The sequence below is a fragment of the Phascolarctos cinereus genome, unplaced genomic scaffold, assembly GCF_003287225.1.
Source record: "Phascolarctos cinereus isolate Bilbo 61053 unplaced genomic scaffold, phaCin_HiC Scaffold_726;HRSCAF=1367, whole genome shotgun sequence".
NCBI lineage: Eukaryota > Metazoa > Chordata > Mammalia > Diprotodontia > Phascolarctidae > Phascolarctos > Phascolarctos cinereus.
This window is the reverse complement of record NW_027556098.1, coordinates 229031681-229050973: the sequence shown is the minus strand read 5'-3', so window position 1 is coordinate 229050973 and position 19293 is coordinate 229031681. Positions and strand designations below refer to the sequence as shown.

The following is a 19293-nucleotide window of genomic DNA, read 5'->3' as shown; positions in this document are numbered from 1 at the left end:
GATTGGTCCATCACTGGATATTACCTTTGTTTTGTATGTGTATGTATGAGCAGAGCATGGTTCATATGGCAAATAGAAGGCAGCTTAACTCAGTGGCTAGACTGCTGGACTTGGAATAAAAAAAAAAACCTGAGTTGAAATCCTGCTTCAGACACTTACTAGCTGTGCAACTCTGGGCAAGTAATTCAACCTCTCTCAGCCTTGTTTTCCCCATGTATACAATGGAGATAACAGCAGTATCTAATTCCCAGGATTGTTGTGAAGGTCAAATGAAGATTCTATATTCAATTAATTTGCAAATCTTAAACAGCTATATAAATATTAGCTATCATCACCATCATCACCATCATCATCAGAGATGTACTGCTTGAACATCGTGCAGGCATAATAGATTTCTAGATCTTCATTTGTGACAAAACTCATTATTGTTTCTGAACTCAGAATTATTTTCCCTGATTCCTGTGAATGCAATGTCTAAGTAATGACACTACTTTCAAATCTTATAAAGTCATGTCTCTAATTTTTAGTATGGAATTTTATTAGAATTGATTTTGTTCGCAACTAACTGAAATTTGGGCTGCTTAAATCCTTATTTCTACCTGTAATTTCTTCTACTCTCTCCCAACTGAACCACACCATCTTGCCAAGGCGGGGAAATGTATCTAAGTTCTAAATTTTGGGAGGATAATAACACATATTATAATTAGGAAATGTTCTGTTTTATGTGTAAATAAAGGCCACCTTGTCTTCTTACCATAGGTCTTCCACGATGTTGCCTATAAAGCAAAGGATCGTAATGACTTGCTTGCAGGAATTGATGAGTTTCTTGATCAGGTTACTGTTCTTCCTCCTGGAGAGTGGGACCCAACCATTCGAATAGAGCCCCCCAAAAACGTTCCTTCTCAGGTATGTATATGTTAAAGCAACCTATAGTAGTAAGGTTTCAGAGCTTGTTTTCCATTAACATGTACCCTGAAAATAACCCAATAAGAGACAAACTGTTTTTCTTTTTTCTTTTTGGAGAACAGGTCTCCCTATCTCACCCATGGCTACTCATATGTCTAATCCCAGTACTGGTCAGGACCAGATCCTTGATCTGCTTGTTCTTCTGACCTGGGTCTATTCACTCTTCCTGAATCAGACTGGTGTGGGGCTCAATATATTAATGCCAGACCTAGTGCTAAACATGATCATTTTAGCCTATTGTTTCTCAGAACTCCTGAGCCCAAGTGATCCCCCAGCCTCAGCCTCCCTTAGTAGTAGGGATAACAGGCATGCACCACCATGCCCAGTAAAAGACTGCATTGTTATACAGTACAAGTTACTAAAAGCCAGTGACCTGTATCTGTAGTTCTCAAAAATACCCTCTCGCACAAAGCCAAGTATAGTCAAGTACTTAATAAGTGCTTTTTGATAGTGATGGATTGCCTGCCATTGTTTTTTTTAATGGTCCAGTGTGACTTGAAAGAAACTGGAGCAGCCTGAAAAAAATCAAACTCTTAGAAAGTAGGAATTATGATAATGAATTTATGAAATTTATGAAAAAATGAAATTATGGCTCCTAGAAGAAGTCCATAACTGTCCTTCAGATTCATGGTGCTCTTTGGTATCTTTCCTTATCTTTGTTCTGAAAATGGAAAGTGTTAGGAAGAGGTAGGAAAAATTTTAAGTTCAACATGGTCTGATAGACAGTAAGGCTATATTAACTGTCTTACATAGGAGGCTCTTGACATATTTTATATTCTGCACAGAATCATTGTTAAAAGGAATCTAATTAAAATTTCATCCTTTTGGGAAGATTTCTTTTAAATGTATGATGTGAAATTATACCAAATTAAGTACTGACAACTCCCGGAAACATGAAAGTTAAATATATTGTTACGATTGTCTTGGGTGGCTTTTCTCTCAAAGTCATGTTGAGAGCTGGTGCTCTGTCCCCACCATTGCTGTCTCCATAACAACTGCATTTTACTTCTCATTGGCTCCCATCATCTCCAACCTTATCACTGTTGCTGGCCTTACTCAAACCTTTCAGATCTAGTCTAGATGTTGCAGTTGAAATGGCTGTTAGATAACAGCTGATAAATATGGTTTCAGAAGTTGCACTATTTGTAGAAAATTGGATGTAGAAGTGAACAAAGAATATTACTTAGCATACTCTACTTGAAGCAAAGTTTGCTCAAATTGACCAACATACTAGATGTTTACTGGATACTCTCTTATTTCCTTCCTTCTTGCCAATTATCTTTCTTACTGCAAGCCAGGGGTCTAATTAGCCAATCATAAAGAATTCTCCTAAAGACCAATGAAAATATCTATAAATTCCAGAAGTATGTGAATGAGCCTTGAGAAATGAAAGCAGAAGGCCAACTTTTTAATGGTCTCTAATTCATCCTCCACATTGACCACAAAGCACAATTTCTTTGCCAGTTGTCAAATGATCAACTTTTTCATTCACTCAACTTCAATATTTCTTACCATTGATATGGCATTTAAATATGTGCAGAAATCACTAAAGGATTCTGCAGTGAATATCCCATACATTCTTTACATTAAAAACCTATTTTTCTCCTGTTTAAAATTTCTAGTGTTTCATTAACAAATTCCTATTTTGTGGAACCTTATTTGTCAAGTTACATTTGACCTTCATTTCCTTTCTAACTCTACTCTGGAAAGAATTTAAACAGAATTTTAAAATGCACACCTTTTTTAACCACATTTGAATGTGTTATGTATGAATTCTGAAGTCATAAGCAGAATTTTTCTGGTCCATCACCTGTGTCAATAGACTGTGTGTGCTCTAGACAGGAGGCAAGGGGTGGGGATAACATGTCTTGTTCCATTTTCCACTGACCTGGTTTTCATCTTTCTATTCTTCTCTGTAAGAATACTTCTTCAGGGGTTGCAGAGTAGATGGAGAAAGGTATTGACACTTTCCGAGCAGTCCTATGAGTGGGAGGAGGTACCGCAAGAGCACCTGAGTGGCAGATAAAAAACACTGGGCTTAGGAAAGACAAATAGAACCTGAAATGCCTGAACTCTCCCTCTCATAGGAGAAGAGGAAGATTCCTACTGTGCCCAATGGAACAGCAGCTCATGGTGAAGCAGAGCCTCACGGCGGGCACAGCGGGCCTGAACTGCAACGAACCGGAAGGTTAGCAAACAGCATTTATCTGGGAATCTATTGAAACCGAACTTGTCACTGCCAGTAATTTGCAATTTCGAGATCTAACTCTATTTGCCTATTTAATGCCTAAACTTTGGTAGAAAATGGTGATTTTTTTTTCTGTGATGGTATTGGTGATTACCACTGCCTTTCTCTGCAAGAATTCTGTATAGAAATCAGTTAAGATTTTCCCTATTCAGGATTTCATATTGTCATGTACCAAGTTCCTTCACAGAGAATCCTCTAAAAAAAGAGAGAGGGCCTCAATTGACCCTGTCACACATGCCCTCTTACCATTTGAAAGTTTCAAGTTCATAATAGAATTTTTAAAAAGCCAGTCTTTTCACTTTTGCCAGATCCTGTCTTAGCAAATGCAAGTAAAGCAACCAGTAAGTAGACGTAAATGACATTTTGGATTTTTAAGGCTGTGATTTGAAAGGGCCATATGATTTATTTTTCTAATCACACACCTTTGAAGAGATGAAAGCTTCAATTTATTTCTTGAAATGGCATTTTATGGGATTTTTTTTTGACAGCTTGTCTCTCTCTAAGCAATGTGTGAGCAGAAAATCAAGAACCATTGGGTGGGCGGCTCTTCAGGGGATGTGAGTGTATACAGTCTCCACCATAAGTACAAATTCTGACATATGCTTATTCAAAAGAAGGAGTCTTCCTCCCCTCCCCTCAGGCCATTCCCTTTGCCATGTGCCCTGTGTGTTATAAGCTGATTTTCTAGTCCTTGAAATCTCTATGCATTTTAATATTCCCATCCAAGTGTTCCATCCCTTTACCTATGTTTCATCTCAAAGGAGATATATCTTTTAACTTTCTCCTCAGGCTCAGTATCTCAGTATATGAGACAGTTCAAATGATGTCTTCTTCCCATGGGAAACCTTGTTACTCATTGTGTTTGCTTTCATTCTTTCAAATGTTGCTTTTTCTTTCTTTTTTCCTCCCTTTTTTATTTTCATATTTTTATTGCTTTTTCAGGTATTACTGTGCCTCATAGCTTAGATTTTTTTCAAAGTTCACTTTTTCCTTACTGCTTCCTAAATCCTCCCAGGTCACCAATATCCGGTCTCTTCGCTTCTCCAGAGTTCTTCCACAGATTCTGTTGCTGGCATGACTTGAAGTACCCATTACTCATCTGCTCTCCTGGAGTTGCTGGTGTACATCTGAGCTGCTCTTGCACTGTTCTCTGTAATGACTTCCCACTTCCGGATTTAGTGTGTTTTTTTTAAACTGCTAAAAACACATTTGTTATATAGTAATGTAATGATTAGTTCACACTAATGTATGTGCTAATGAATAATTAAGTAGAATGCACCTAGCTAATAGAAAGTACAGTAGAAATTGTAAATAATAATTACTAATTATGGGTAGATCTAATCAGTTTTTAATTATGCTTTTGGCAAAGCAATAAGTTATAAAACTGAGACTCAAAAAAAGGGGTAAAGAGGTAACATTTCAAAATGGGGGTGGAAAAACCCAAGGAAGATCCTGTTTGTGTCTGTGTGTCTGTGAATTTCATGCACTTTTTTTCAAAGCCTTTCAGGGTTTGAGATTTCATTAAACCTTTCCCCCTAAACTAATTTTAAAATTCAATTTGATTCTCTCCTCCCTATTCTTTCCACATCCCCTCTCCACCCTAACCTTAACCCCAATGGACGTCTGCCCTACCTAAAGCTCTAGCTCTAGCTAGCATTTCAATAATGTTTTTAGGTTTGCAGAGTGTTTTTTTTTCATGTATGTTATCTCATTTGAACTTCACAACAACCCCCTAAGGTAAATGCTTTAATTCTAGTGATTCTTATTTGGAAACAATTCATGACTCTACTTCCAGGATTGTCTAGACAATTAAAAACAATGCTGACCCAAGCGTTCAATAATTCTAAAGGTACATTTTCTCAGAGCTGCCAATTTTTAAAAAACATCATTTCAGATTAGAGTCTAAGGTCACTAAATGAACTCCTTCACTCCTAAAAATATATAGCTAAATCAGAATTATTATGTTCAAATGCAAGCATGTACAGCATATCACAATGCAATTGAATCTAACAAGTATTTCATTTCTGACCTTAATGTGGAACAATCAATTGTTAATTATTTTAGCATATAACATCTTACTTCCTTTATTTTGTTGAAACCAAAGAGCTTTCAGTTGCCAAGTTAAAACTACAGACTTCTATTTGTAATTCAAAGGAATAAGCTATCTGGTGTTAGCAGGCAATTTCACTATTAAAAATTTAACATTTTTATTCTTATTCATTGAAATAATATTTTCAGAGTGCTTCCAAAGTGCTCTTCTTTTACACTAAGATGAAATGGTTTGGATTTGTGGTTTTGTATCTGAGGCATTTCCAGGTGGTATAAAGTAGTGGAATGATCCCTGGACTGGAAGTCAGTAGACTTAGTTTCTGACCTTGGCTCCCTTGCTCATGAACAGTGGCCTTGGGCGAGTCAATTCACCTTTAAAAACTCAATTTTATCACCTTTAATTGAGTGTTTTGGAATAGATGAAATCATCTAAATGCACTTCTAAGGTCCCTTCCAACTCTAACATTCTATGAGTTTCTCTCTTAGAAAGTTAGAAGACTTGTCTGGTGAATGCTAAATTTTGGAAACGATTTTTTAGGGGGTAGTGAATTCAAATTGTACTTTTTTAAGCCAGCCATCATAATGTGTCTCCTCTTCAATCCCTTGATCTTTATTTTTAAAAAAAATTGAAACTAGAGACCTGGAAAGACTCTATGGAGGAAGAGTTTGGCCTGGATAGGACAATACCTAGTGAGAAACTATTTGAGAGGGAGAGGAAGGAGAGCTGGGGCTCTGATAAACTCTGGGTTTTTTTCTCATGTACTATTCATTAGCAGATAGCCAACTTAGCCCACTCCTCCTCATATCCTATTATGATTTTTAAAAGATTTAAAAATAGAGAGAGGAATAAACAGTAGCACCTTGAAGAGAAAGAGAAAGAGAGAGAGTCAGAGAGGAACAGAGACATAGAGAAAAAGAGACCGAGACAGAGGGAGGTACTCAGAAACAGGCAGAGAGACAGAGAAACAAACAGAAACAAAAAAGAGACTGAAACAGACAGAGATAGAAAGATATAGAGATGGAAATAGAAACAGAGAGATGATGAGTGACACAGAGAAAGAGAGATAGAAAGAGAGGGGGACAGGCAGAGGCAGAGAGAGAGATATATACAGACACAGAGACCCAAACAGAGAAACAGACAGACAAATACAGAAAAAAGAGACAGAGACAGAAATAGAAACAGATGGAGAGATAGAAGGAGGAAAGAGGTAGAGAGACACAGAGTTAGACAGAAAAAGAGACACAGAGGGACAGACAACAACAAGACAGAGGCAGAGCACAGAGACAGAAGAAGAAAGAAAAATAAAAATAGACATGAAGAGAGAGAGAAAGAGAGAGACAGGCAAAGGCAGAGAGACACAGAATCAGAGAGAGTAAAAGAGACTCAGATGCAGAGAGACAGAGACCAGAGACAAAAACAGAAACAAGTGGAGAGACAGAAAGAAAGGGAAATAGAGACAGCAGTAGAGAGACACAGTGAGATAGAGAGAGGAGAGAGAAATAGAGACATAGAAAGAGAGGTGGGCAAGCAGAGGGCCAGGAGGAGTGGGTTTTGGTGGGATTGTCACAGAGTCCACAGGCTATATACCCTTATGCTCCAGATCTTGATGCTGATGGATGAGCATCTCTGAACATCCTTTGAAAGACCTTGGGCTTCCTTGACTAGGGTTTAAGGAGCTCTAGTGGATAGGAAGTGTACTTGAAGACACTACTACTAAAACAAAGCAGGTCATTAATGGCTCTCACCTGTGAAGATGGAAAAGCTGCTCTCTGGCCTGGGAGCCAAGCAGATAAACAGTTTTGTTTGTGTGCTTCTTTTATATTTGGGTTTCACTGTTTTGTTTTTCCCCCTATCTTAGGATTTTTGGGGGACTTATTTTAGATATCAAAAGGAAAGCTCCATACTTCTGGAGTGACTTCCGAGATGCTTTCAGCCTGCAGTGCTTAGCATCGTTTCTGTTTCTCTACTGCGCGTGTATGTCTCCTGTCATCACATTTGGAGGGCTGCTGGGAGAAGCAACCGAAGGTCGTATAGTATGTGTTACCCTTTTCTCTGAACTTTAAAGTGCAGTCCTGAGATCTATAGTTAGTTGGCAAAGCCTTTACTTTGGATTCCTTTATAAAGAGACATTTGTTTGGTCCCATTCTGCATATGAGTTCATTTCAAGGATAATTTAGTAAGAAAAATGATCCTAAATTAGGTCCTAATCTAATCCCAACCCTGATTCTAAATCCATCATTAACACAAAAATCCCCCCTTTTTTGGCCTTTTCCCCCCATTCCTGGCATTACATCCACTTCCTACCAGACGGGCTCTATCTTGAATACATCAAACTAGAAGAGCAAAAAAGTAATGGTGGGTGGAGAGAGTACTTCCCCAGTCACTACCCTTAACACGACATCTTCTGCCCAATTGCCAACTCCTCTTCTGGCCTAACACAAGTCTGTTGGGTCTTTTAAAATAGAAGAGAAGTTACGTACTTATTTTTTGTAAGTATCTCATCTCAGATGATATCTGTCCTTACAATTGATGAAAAATACTCATTTGTGTTTCCACACAGAGTGCAATCGAATCTCTATTTGGAGCATCTATGACTGGGATAGCATATTCTCTCTTTGGTGGACAACCTCTTACCATACTAGGCAGCACAGGACCTGTACTGGTGTTTGAAAAGATATTGTTTAAGTTTTGCAAGTAAGTATTTTGTAGTTTGAGAACAAATATCAAGGGGGTGGGGGAGGTGGGATTTAATTTGATTCATTTCACCATCATTGCAACTCTACCAGAAAGGAACAGGGGTGGCTGTGAATGGAGTGGGGAGCTCCCAGGAGGTTTATGTAGAATGGCATATAATTCCTATTTAGGAACTACTTTCGGTTTTATCTACTGAAATGCAGTTATTTTTAGGTAAGGAATTAAGTTCAAAGAGACAAGGGGTTTCAGACCCATTTAACCATGGTTGCTGACAAGTTCATTTCCAGGGATTTAGAATGAGAATTGATATTTTAAAGGCCATTCAGTTTATTCTTCCTTTCTTTTCTCCCACTAGAGAATACGGGTTGTCATACCTCTCCTTGCGAGCTAGTATTGGGCTCTGGACTGCAACTCTTTGCATCATCCTTGTGGCCACTGATGCCAGCTCTCTGGTCTGCTACATAACCCGATTTACTGAAGAAGCCTTTGCTTCTCTTATCTGCATAATTTTCATTTATGAGGCTCTAGAGAAGCTGTTTGAGCTCAGTGAGGCATATCCAATCAACATGAATAATGATTTAGAACTCCTGACACAATATTCGTAAGTATAGAATCTTCTCTTTCACTAGGAGGTTTTCTTTTTTTTTAATGACTTTCTTTGTTGCCACAAGAATTATGAAGAACTGAGCAGAACGAGTGCTTACTGGAGGTAAACAATCTGACAATCTAGAAATGACAAGATATGGCTCGGTTTAGAACTTTGCAATTTTATTTTCCCAGAATTTCTTAAATGGATTGATGACAAACTATATTCTCATCATAGGATCATAGATTTAGAGTTAAAATGGAACCAAGAGGTCCTTGAATCAACACTGTCATTTTAGAAATGAGGAAACTGAGGGCCAGAGAAGTTATATGGCTTCCCCAGGGTGATACAGCTGGGTTGTATCAAAGGTGGAGTTCAAACCCAGATCTCCCTGACTCCAAGTCCAGGATGCTATTGACTCCATGATACTGCCACTATTTCTATTTTGTTTTTGTTATCGGATTTATTTAGTGAGGTTTTATACTAAAAAGAAAAGAAATAAACAAAATTTGTTATATTGCATTTGTCCTCTTATGTCCCTGCTACCTTTTTTCCTGATTTTAGGTTGAAACAGGAATTGGATTATTGAAAATGAAAAATTTTAAATGTTTATGGTAATGAGGGAAAAAAGTCACAGAGCTCAGTAAGAACCAATGAGTTTAAATATATGATATGATTAAAGCAGAAATAAAATAACACTGAATCGTGATTCACTTTTACATTTAAAAGTGATGTTTTTATGTCTTCCTGTCATTTATGAAGAGCTGAAATACTAGTTCACAATAACAATGCTAAAGTGTATAATTAAGGACTGAACTAAAATTATGGCTGTCTTTGCTACTAGGGTGCCAATGATCAGGAAATCCATTGAACCTGTATGTGTACAATGGTTATAACCACTCAAATAACTATGTTAAGATTTTTTTTAATTTTTTTGGATATTTTTATCATCTTAAAATTTTCATGTAGCATTTGAGTTGTTAGAGCAGCTATAATCGGTTCACCAGACACTTTATATAATATATTATTATATATTATATTATTTATATATTATATAATATAATATATTATATATTGCATTGTATTATTATATATCATATAATAATCATATTATTTTTTATTGTATATTATTTATTATTATAATATATTATATCATTATACTATATATTATTATATATTATATATTCTTATATATTATATTATTTATTATTCTTACACATTATTATATGTTATATATTATATAATAATATATTATTATACTGAATTGATATGCCATACTATTTGTGTGGTTTATTACCTCCATTTTTTCAGAAGAAATAAAGTAGATGAAACCCATTATACAGCTTAGAGAAAGAGAATTCACTGTTTTTAGATTTTTGCCGAGGATAATGGATGCAGAAGAAATATTTGAATAACATTGATTCTGGTGCTTTCAATAACAAAATTCAACAACAACAACAACAAAAATTATTAAGTGCTTACTTTGTGCAAAGCCATTGGGTGAAGAACAAAGATAGTGAGCATTATCTATAAGTTCCTTGCGAGCAGTGGAGATTTTCAGTTTTTGTCTTTGTATCATGGCAGCATTCTTATTAAATGTTTGTTGAATTAAGTGATTCAAAGTTTAGTATACAATTATAGGACCCATTTTACAGTATAACTGACTTAAGTAGGAGTCAAAAAGTGAGGGAGATGAATGAAGTCTCAGGGAATTACAGAAAGTTTTAGGGAGAAAATGGGATTTGCATGGAGCCTTAGAGGAGGAGGGCATCTGGCCAGATATGGGAAACAGAATGACCAAAAGAACATTGGTAGAATATAAACCATGTATGGAAAGGATAGAGAGGAAATTGGCCTGGCCAAAGCAAGTATTTTAAGGAATAGTCATAGCAGCAATAGAAATTGAGGTTAAAAAGGTAGAGTAGTGTCACATTCTAAGAACCTTAAAAGTCAGGCAGCAGAATTAAGATTTGCTATAGCAATAACTAGATAAATACTAAATTTTTTGATCGAAACAGTGACCTACCATTGGAAACTTTCCATTACCCTTTGTGTTTCAATTCTTCAGAGAATTCTTTCATGTCTCCTAGCCATACCATATCACCAGCAGAATATTAGTATTGAAAAGATGGACCTATTTTTTTCCAGGGAGCAGTTGATGTCATCAAATGAATTGTGCAATTTCCAAAAATATTAATATTATAAATGATAATGGGAAGATCACAGAGTATGAGGAAAAGAAAAGGCCATTCATTCTGGCAAGAAATCTGTTACTGGTGACTTCAACTAGCATGGCTTCAGTAGAAGGGTAGGAAGAGAATCCATGTTGCAGAGGTAGAAGAATGGGGGGGGGAGAGAAAATGGAGTCAGCGTATATCTAGACTGTTCATTCAAAATTTCATCAGTAGATGGAATGAAGGAAAGGAGTTTAAGTTAGCTGAGTGGGATCAGGCTCAAGTGAAGTCCTGGAGATCCTTATGTATTTTTGAAGGCAGAAATTCCTCGAGATTCAGATAAAAGGGATAAGTTTATAGAAGATATGATAGCTCTAGAGATAGATATGTGTTGAAACTCCAAAATATGTACATGGTGTGGTTTGGCTTTTGAGTAAGATCCTATGAGTGTATCCGTAGCATTTCCTTCTTGACTTGTGCTTTAAAAGCCAGACCTGTGTTTTTGTTACTACTTCTTAGGGAGACTTCAAAACCTAGAAACCAGCAATACCAATCTGTGGCACTGAATATTGTGGGCCATTACTTGAGGGTATTCAACCATAATGCAGTTATGTAGCAACCTCCTGCTCATTAACCATAATAAGGAGAGAGAAGCTTCCATAAAGCATATGGGCAATTGGGATGTGGTATACTGGCCACCTGAAATCCCTGTACCAGAAACAGCATGGTCTGTCTGTTTGATTAAGGACAGTTAGCTATGATATGTTCTGCAAAAGATAATGTGTATGCTCTGCTAGAAAATTAACTAATCTACCCTAAAGACACTATGGTAGAATCAGTGGAGTCACACACTGCTATGCTATGCATGGTGATTTAGATGTTTGTCCTTCTGTGATTCAGAGCAGTGTATCTGCATAATTAAATTGTTTTCTGGGAAGGCAATCTAACTGCTCGTATTTTGCCCTCTTTCTTACCATCATGCACTCCTGGTGCCTCTCGTAGAGTTTCCTTAAACCTAACCAAATGAAGTTTTTGAGAGTACCAGGATTTGGACTTCCTGTCCATTTCTTTGTGCTTATGGTTGAGTAGTCTTTCTAGCTAGCCCTTCGCTGCCAGACTATGCAGCCTAAGGCAATTTTAAGCCAATAAAATGATGCTGCAAAATAGTAGGCCCTGTGAAATCTTTTCGAGGACAACGGGATATAAACTGGCTACCTTTTGGGTATTCTAAACAAGAGGTGAGATTAAAGACAAATATATTGATTTCACAATAATGAAGAAAGGACAATGTTAAAAAAATTCTGCACTCTAGTTCATGCCTTTCTTCCCAAACTACCTGCCTTGTTATGTTTCTTCAGGGGGAAAAAAAAGTAGATATTCTCTTTAGGTAGTGGCATTTTATAGAATATATGTGATTATTTTTTGTAGTTTTGCATAAGTATATGCCAAAAAAAAAACCCTTCAGTACCACTCACTAGATAGTTATTTAAAGACTAATGTTGGAATAAGGTAGCATAGAATAGGTCTTCCCGTGCTAGATATTACAGTGGATAGAGCACAGGACTTGGGAGACTGGAAAACTTGAGTTTGAATTTTCTCTCACACAGTTGTGTTATGATACTGAGCAAGTCAATTAACCTCTCCATGCCTCAATTTCCTCATCTGTAAAATGAGATAATAATAGTACCTACCTCCCAGGATTTTTGTGGGGATCAAATGAATTAATTTACATAACATATTTTGCAAACCTTAAATAATTATATAAATGTTAGCTATTGTTATTATCTCTCTTACAATTAAGATAATTATATCTTTCTTGATAATGCTTTTTTTAAAATAAGTAAAATAGCAAAACATTTTTTAACTAAGAAGACCATTTCTCCTGGAGTTCATAAAGATTGTTGTTTCAAGAGTGGTTCATAAAGGAGGCAAGATGCAGGATAACATTGGGATTAAGAAGACTGAAGTTCGACTTTCTCCCCTAACACTTACTAACTATATGATTGTGGGCAAGTCACTACTTCTTTGAGTCTCAGTTTCATTTAGAAAACTGGGGAAGTGATCCCTGTGAGACATACTGTTTTTTTTTTAAAAAAGGCTTAAGGAATGTAATTATTACATCCCAAAGTAGATGCTGTTGAATTGGTAGGTTAGACTACAGGAAAATTCATTATTCTTTACTGAATGCTTTCTTAGTTATAAGCAACTCGTAGTCAGTCTCTTGTAATCTGACTTCCATTTTTACAACTCTACTGAAACTACTCTTTTAAAGATGACCACTGACTCCTTAATTGACATATTTGGTGGTATTTTCAGTCCTCGTCCTCCTTGGCCTCTCTTCAGCTTTTAATATGGTTTATTATCTCCTACTGGATATCTTGTCCTCCATCATCTTCAGAAACACTACACTATCCTAATTCTCTTCCCATGTGTCTCTTTTCTTTCTCTTTTAACGGCTCTTCATCCTTTTTCTGACCACTTCATATGTCTGTTGTCCTTGGCTCTGCCCTTAGTCATCTCCCACATTTGTTCCCCCCAAAATCTCATTCAGTTTCACAAATTCAACTATTCCTTTTATGTAGCTGACTGTCATAGAGAGATAAATGATAGATGCATATGTGTGTATGGATGATAGATATATAGATTATAGATACATACATACATAGATGATTGATATATAGATATGTAGATGATAAATACATACATACAAAGGTGATAGATACATAAATGCTATATACATACATACATAGAAGATAGGTGGATACATATATACATACATAGATGATAGATCCATACATAACTAGATGATAGGTATATGCATACATAGATGATAGATACAAACATAGATGATTGATACATACATAGATGATAGATGATGGATAAACACATATATGCAGAGATGATAGATACAAATAGATGATTTATAGATACATACATACATAGGTGATTGATAGATATATGTATAAATTATAGATCCATAAATAATAAATACATACATATATAGATGACAGATGCATACATAGATGATAGATAGATACATACATAGATGATTGAGAGATATATGCATAGATGATAGATACATAAATGATAGATACATAAATGATAAATAGATACATAGACAGATGGTAGAAGAGAGAGAGAGAGAGAGAGAGAGAGAGAGAGAGAGAGAGAGAGAGAGAGGAAGGAAGGAAGGAAGGAAGGAAGGAAGGAAGGAAGGAAGGAAGGAAGGAAGGAAGGAAGGAAGGAAGAAGGAAAGAAAGAAATAGAAAGGAAGAGAGAGAAAGAAAGGAAGAGAGGAAGAAAGGAAGAAAGAAAGAAAGAAAGAAAGAAAGAAAGAAAGAAAGAAAGAAAGAAAGAAGGAAAGAAAGAAAGAAAGGAAGAGAGGAAGAAGAAAGAAAGAAAGAAGAGAGAAAGAGAGAAAGAAAGAAAGAAAGAAAGAAAGAAAGGAAGGAAGGAAGGAAGGAAGGAAGGAAAGAAAGAAAGAAAGAAAGAAAGAAAGAAAGAAAGAAAGAAAGAAAGAAGGAAGGAAGGAAGGAAGGAAGGAAGGAAGGAAGGAAGGAAGGAAGGAAGGAAGGAAGAACTGACCTCCCTTCTGAGGATTCTGGTTTTCTTGATGTCCTCAGAGAACCAGATCCATGTCTCCAATTGTCAAAAGAACATCTAAATTTAGATTATGACCAGCACCAAAAACTCAGTAATCCAAAAATTAAGCATATGATCTTTCACCCTAGCCCTCTTTCTTTCTGACCTCACTATTTCTGTCTGAAGTATCTGGTCTTCCAGGTTTGTAATTCTAAGATTATCTTTGTGTCTTTCCCTCTCCTTTGTTTCTCTTATCTGATTAGTTTCTATGTTCTCTTGATTCTGCTTCTCCATCTTTCACATCCATTCTCACTTCTCTATTCCTACCATTGCCACCATACTATTAAACTTGATTAACACCCACTTAGATTATTGCAGTAAACAACAAACAAACATTCCAGCTTCATTATCTCCCCATCCCTCCAATCCATCTTTTGTATGGCAGCCAGAATAGTCTTTGTTATGAATATATCTGGTCAAGTTATTCTTCTACGCAAAAATCTTCAGTGGCTCCTAATCCTATACCAAATAAAGATCTAACATTTATACACACACACACATTAATGTGTGAGTATATATATAATGTATATATGTATATAACATATAATGTATATGTATATACATATATATTATATTATACCACAGTATAACTGACATTCAAGGCCCTCCATAACCTAACCCCAACATAACTTTCCAGCTCTAAATTGGTGTGACCTTATAATGCTATAAACACTGAGCTCATTGCACTATACAGAGTTTAGTCATGATTCCAGTGCTAAGGGAGATGACCATTTATGAAACTTTTTCCTCAGTTCTCCTTCTTCCTACACTGGCCTGCTATATATTCCAGTCTCAGTTATCTTCCTTCTCTTTCTAACCTCTCATCTAACATATCATTGTGAAATACTGGTATATATTACCAAAAGAAGTTGTAAAATCTTCTTTCTAAGATTTTTTTTTATTAATAGGAAGAAAATTTTAATAGTTCACATTTATGTAGCATTTTACTGTTATAAAGCACTTTTACAAGTGCTTTTTCAATCCTCACAATAACCCTGTGAGGTAGGTGCTATAATTATCCCCATTTTAAAGATGAGGAACTGAGATTCAGAGAGTTCAGGGTCATACACTAAGTGTCTGAAGTAGAATTGAAACCCAGTTCTTCCTGACTACAAGATCACCATCAGACATGGAAGTAATAGAGCTGGAGCCGGGAGGGACCCTGGAGGCTATGTAGTTTTGCCTTATTCTACAAAATCCTGTATTACCATGATACTTCCTTCTTTCTAGGGGCAATGAAATGGAGTGCATAGCCACTTGAGGTTCCTTTAATTACTGTGTTTTAGTTTCTCTAGAGAGGCCTTATCAATTTCAACTGCTAAAATGTTATTTGAAATAGGATCAAATTCCCCCATGGTCCTCAGTTTAGAGAAGTATATAACACTTAGACATCTTCAAAATAATCTGATATGTATGAAAGTACTTTATATTAATGGAAACTCTATGAGAACAACAAGACAGACACCATTTTACAAATGAGAAAAACAAAGCAGTGAGATTAAATGACTTATCCAAAGTGACAGAACCAATCAATAACATAGCTAAAAGTGAAACCCAGGTTTCCGGTGCCAATAGAATTGAGCTCTTTCCACTTAACCGTGTTGTTCTATCTACTGCCAGTTTTAACTGTGGAGTACACCAGTAAAAACTGATCCCACTGTCCTTGATACTTTTATACTACTCTGTTTGACCCCTCCTAGACATCTTGTAATTTATATTATGGTTATTTGGGTATATGTCCAATGCCCCCACTAGACGGCGTATCTAATAGCTCCTTAGAGGCAAAAATATGTGTCCTCTAGTTTCACATCTCTTTTAGCACCAGCACTTTGTCTGGCATGCAGCAGACACTTAAGAAAAAAATGTTGTTGTTGTTGTTGTTGTTTTTATAAACAAATAGTATTGGCATACATGATCTTATGCAATCATGGTATGAGTACATTGTAAATCCTTTGGTAAATTTTACTGTCTTTTCTATTCTCACTGTGTGATCTCAAAAAAATTTCATAGCTTTCCTCCTTTTGGTTCTTTCTTTGCAAGATACTGATGCAAATTTCCCACTGGGCACAATGTTGTAACTGGCAATATTGTCAGTTTCTTTGGGATGCTTTGGAATGCTAAGGGAATGCGGGAGAGTGTTTATTACTAATAAGTTCCTTAGGGAGAAAAACTCTCTTTAATGGTGAGAATTAAACTGCTAACTGTGTTGAACATCAGCTTTCCTAGATAGTCATAGAACCAACCATTATTCACGTAGCTCAGCATATTTTTTTTCTGTTTATGTATGCAAGCCTCCAAAGTTACTAAGTATTCAATAATAGAAGTAGATTGTCTGGAAAGGTTTAACAAAAAGGGAAACACTTAAAAGAGAAATACATTCTGGAAATAGAAGAAATTTATTTTAAAAAGACTTTCCCATGTCAGAATAAGTCCTCTTGCTACCCTCAACCAATAAAATAAACAATACAAAACCCAAACCACCTTCTAGAACACTCTTCCCCTTCAGTACCTCGATAGTTAGAAGCGACATGCTAATAGACCATGCAGTCACTTCTTTGATGCTCACAAACATATTGCCCACAAATATGTGCTGTTCATAAGATACTGGAATTGATATAAAGAATCACTGAGACCATTCTGCCCAACCCCTTCATTTTACAGATGAGGAAACTGAGCTCTAATGACTTGTCCAAGACCACAGAGATGAGTACCCCAGTGCCTTTTTATGGTATGCAGACTTTCAAGGTCAGAGTCAAAGGAAATTTATTTGTGCAAGGCATTAGTGCACTAAATGCTTTCCCCTCCCTTTTAAGCAACTTTTCATGTGCTAAGTGGGTTTGACCTAGGGGTCAAAACACTAGGTGCACAAAGATTAGAAATGATAGTCCCTGTCCTCAAGGAGTTTGCAATCTACTGGAGAGAACTATAACAACATATACACAGATAAATATGGAATAAAGAGATTACTATGAGAATGAAGTTTGTCTTTTAGTATTCCACTCTTAAACCATCTCACCTTTTATCCAGTGTTATCCAGATTATCAAAGACAGTCCAAGCTATCAAAGCTTAGCAGAAAGAGATCTTGAATTTATTCATCTCTTTCATATTGACCTGAAGCTTCCCACAATGCTCACAGAAAGGATTTTAGTCCACAATCAACACAACTTTGTCAGCTAGCAACTCTTAGCATATTTAACTAGAGGCTGCTTAGGGTACTGGGAGGGTGTGCTGGAGCCAGCTTGAGCCAGGTGTGAGAGTCACTTGTGAAGTTTTCAGTTTGAGCATTTCCCCCTTGGAAACTGGCAAATGCTACAAATGAGGCCTTGATTTATTGTTTTGTGGATGGTCTAGATTTATGAAAGTGATATAGAGAACATGTTAATAATGCCTATTAAACTGAAAATTGTGTCTGTGAGCACATGTTTTTCTCCCTGGAAAGCTGGTTGTTAAACATTTACCAGCAAATCCCCTGGGTCAAATCCACTTAGCACACAAAAAACTGCTTAAAAGGGAGGGGAAAGTTAATACTAAAGTTTTAACAACCACATGAGCTTTCAGAGAAGTTTCTGGCTAAGTATAAATGGCAGAAACCTACCAAGATAATACCTACTAATTGAGAACATGGTTGTCAGCAATAACTTAGAAGCACAAATTCATAAGCATTTTTTAATAAGCATTCTTGTAGAAAAGATGGAATGTAATTATCCTAGACTTCACTGATTGTAAGTAGCTTAGCATGAGATTGCGCAGCCTCCCATAAAAAGAGAAGTGAATCTAGGTGCTTCTCTGCCTATCTGAGAAGAAGCACACAGCCCCTGCCATATGGCTTCTGTTTCCTCTAACGTGGCTTCCAGAGTAAAGAGTGGCCATGAGGGAGAGCATATGTCCTTTGTGTCCTTATGCCTTTCTCATTATTTCCAGTTTAGCCAGGTCACTTGTAATTACCTTCTTCCTTGCCAGAAACCAATCCCTCCCTCCTCTAAGTGTCAAAAGCATCTTCTTTATTCCTGCTTATCCCTGATTGGTTGTTTGAAGGATACCACTTTAAAAAATGATTTGTTGTAAGAATGTTAAACATCACTACAATGTGACTAACTTAGCAGCTAGTTTTAGTTTGGAAAAAAATGTATTGATATAATTTGTTTTTCTGTTACTTTCATTTTCCCATATATTTATCCCTCTCCCCATTGCTCCCTCAGAGAAACATCCCTTATTACAAAGAATAGTTTACAACTCATTGCATTTAATATAGTTTCACTGAATAATAAAACGTAGCAATAACTTTTCAGCCACATCCTCTAAGTCTCTCATGATGCTTTGACCATTCATACCCATTCATCTTTCCTTTCACATGGTCACAGATGGTAGGTACTGTTTTTCTGGTCCTGCTTTCTTTGATTTGCATTATTTCATAAAAGTCATTCCAGATGTCCCTATGTTCCTCATACTTGTAGATCTTAATTGTATTCAATGACCTTAATGTAACACAGTTTATTGAATCATTACTATATTGTTAGATAAATTTAGGTTGTTTTCAGGTTTGGGGTATGTTTTTGAGGGGTAGTGGTGGATTTCAAGTGATGCTACTATGAAAAATTTTGGACAGATGATTCTTTTTAAAGTATAACCCAGGTATATTGTCCACAATAGAATGATTGAGACAAAGGGTCTGAGTGTTTTAGTAACATTTACTGTGTGCTGAGTGAAGTAAGCAGGATGCCGAAAATTATAGGCATGATGACTACAACAATGTAAATGGAAAGAACAGCAACAAAACAATGACACTCTAGTTATAATGAGCAAGTTTGGCCCTAGAGAAGACCAGAGAAAATGCAACTGAAAACCTTGCTTGCAGAAGTGGGGGACTATGGCTATGGAAAATTGTATATACTCTCAGACACAGATTGATGTAATTGGTTTTTTGAACTATTT

At 36.3% G+C, this 19293-nt stretch overlaps 2 protein-coding genes across 7 annotated transcripts in view; one reads left to right on the top strand and one right to left on the bottom strand.

Moving 5' to 3' along the window:
* The window catches only part of DPP4 (dipeptidyl peptidase 4), a 296755-nt gene that overhangs the window by 108916 nt on the left and 168546 nt on the right, over nucleotides 1-19293 (bottom strand). For all 3 annotated transcript variants that reach the window (XR_013483048.1, XM_021004926.2, XM_078146997.1), the window contains exon 26: nucleotides 2855-2977. Coding sequence is in view for 2 of the 3 variants with exons in the window: in XM_021004926.2 (XP_020860585.1) it covers nucleotides 2870-2977 (108 nt within the window). In the remaining variant the exon portion in view is untranslated. The remainder of the gene's footprint in view (nucleotides 1-2854; nucleotides 2978-19293) is intronic.
* Nucleotides 1-19293, top strand: part of SLC4A10 (solute carrier family 4 member 10) — a 373505-nt gene that overhangs the window by 292829 nt on the left and 61383 nt on the right. For all 4 annotated transcript variants that reach the window (XM_021004923.2, XM_021004925.2, XM_021004921.2 and 1 more), the window contains 5 exons: nucleotides 760-906; nucleotides 3054-3154; nucleotides 7123-7297; nucleotides 7825-7958; nucleotides 8314-8559. In XM_021004923.2, coding sequence (XP_020860582.1) covers nucleotides 760-906; nucleotides 3054-3154; nucleotides 7123-7297; nucleotides 7825-7958; nucleotides 8314-8559 — 803 coding nt within the window. The remainder of the gene's footprint in view (nucleotides 1-759; nucleotides 907-3053; nucleotides 3155-7122; nucleotides 7298-7824; nucleotides 7959-8313; nucleotides 8560-19293) is intronic.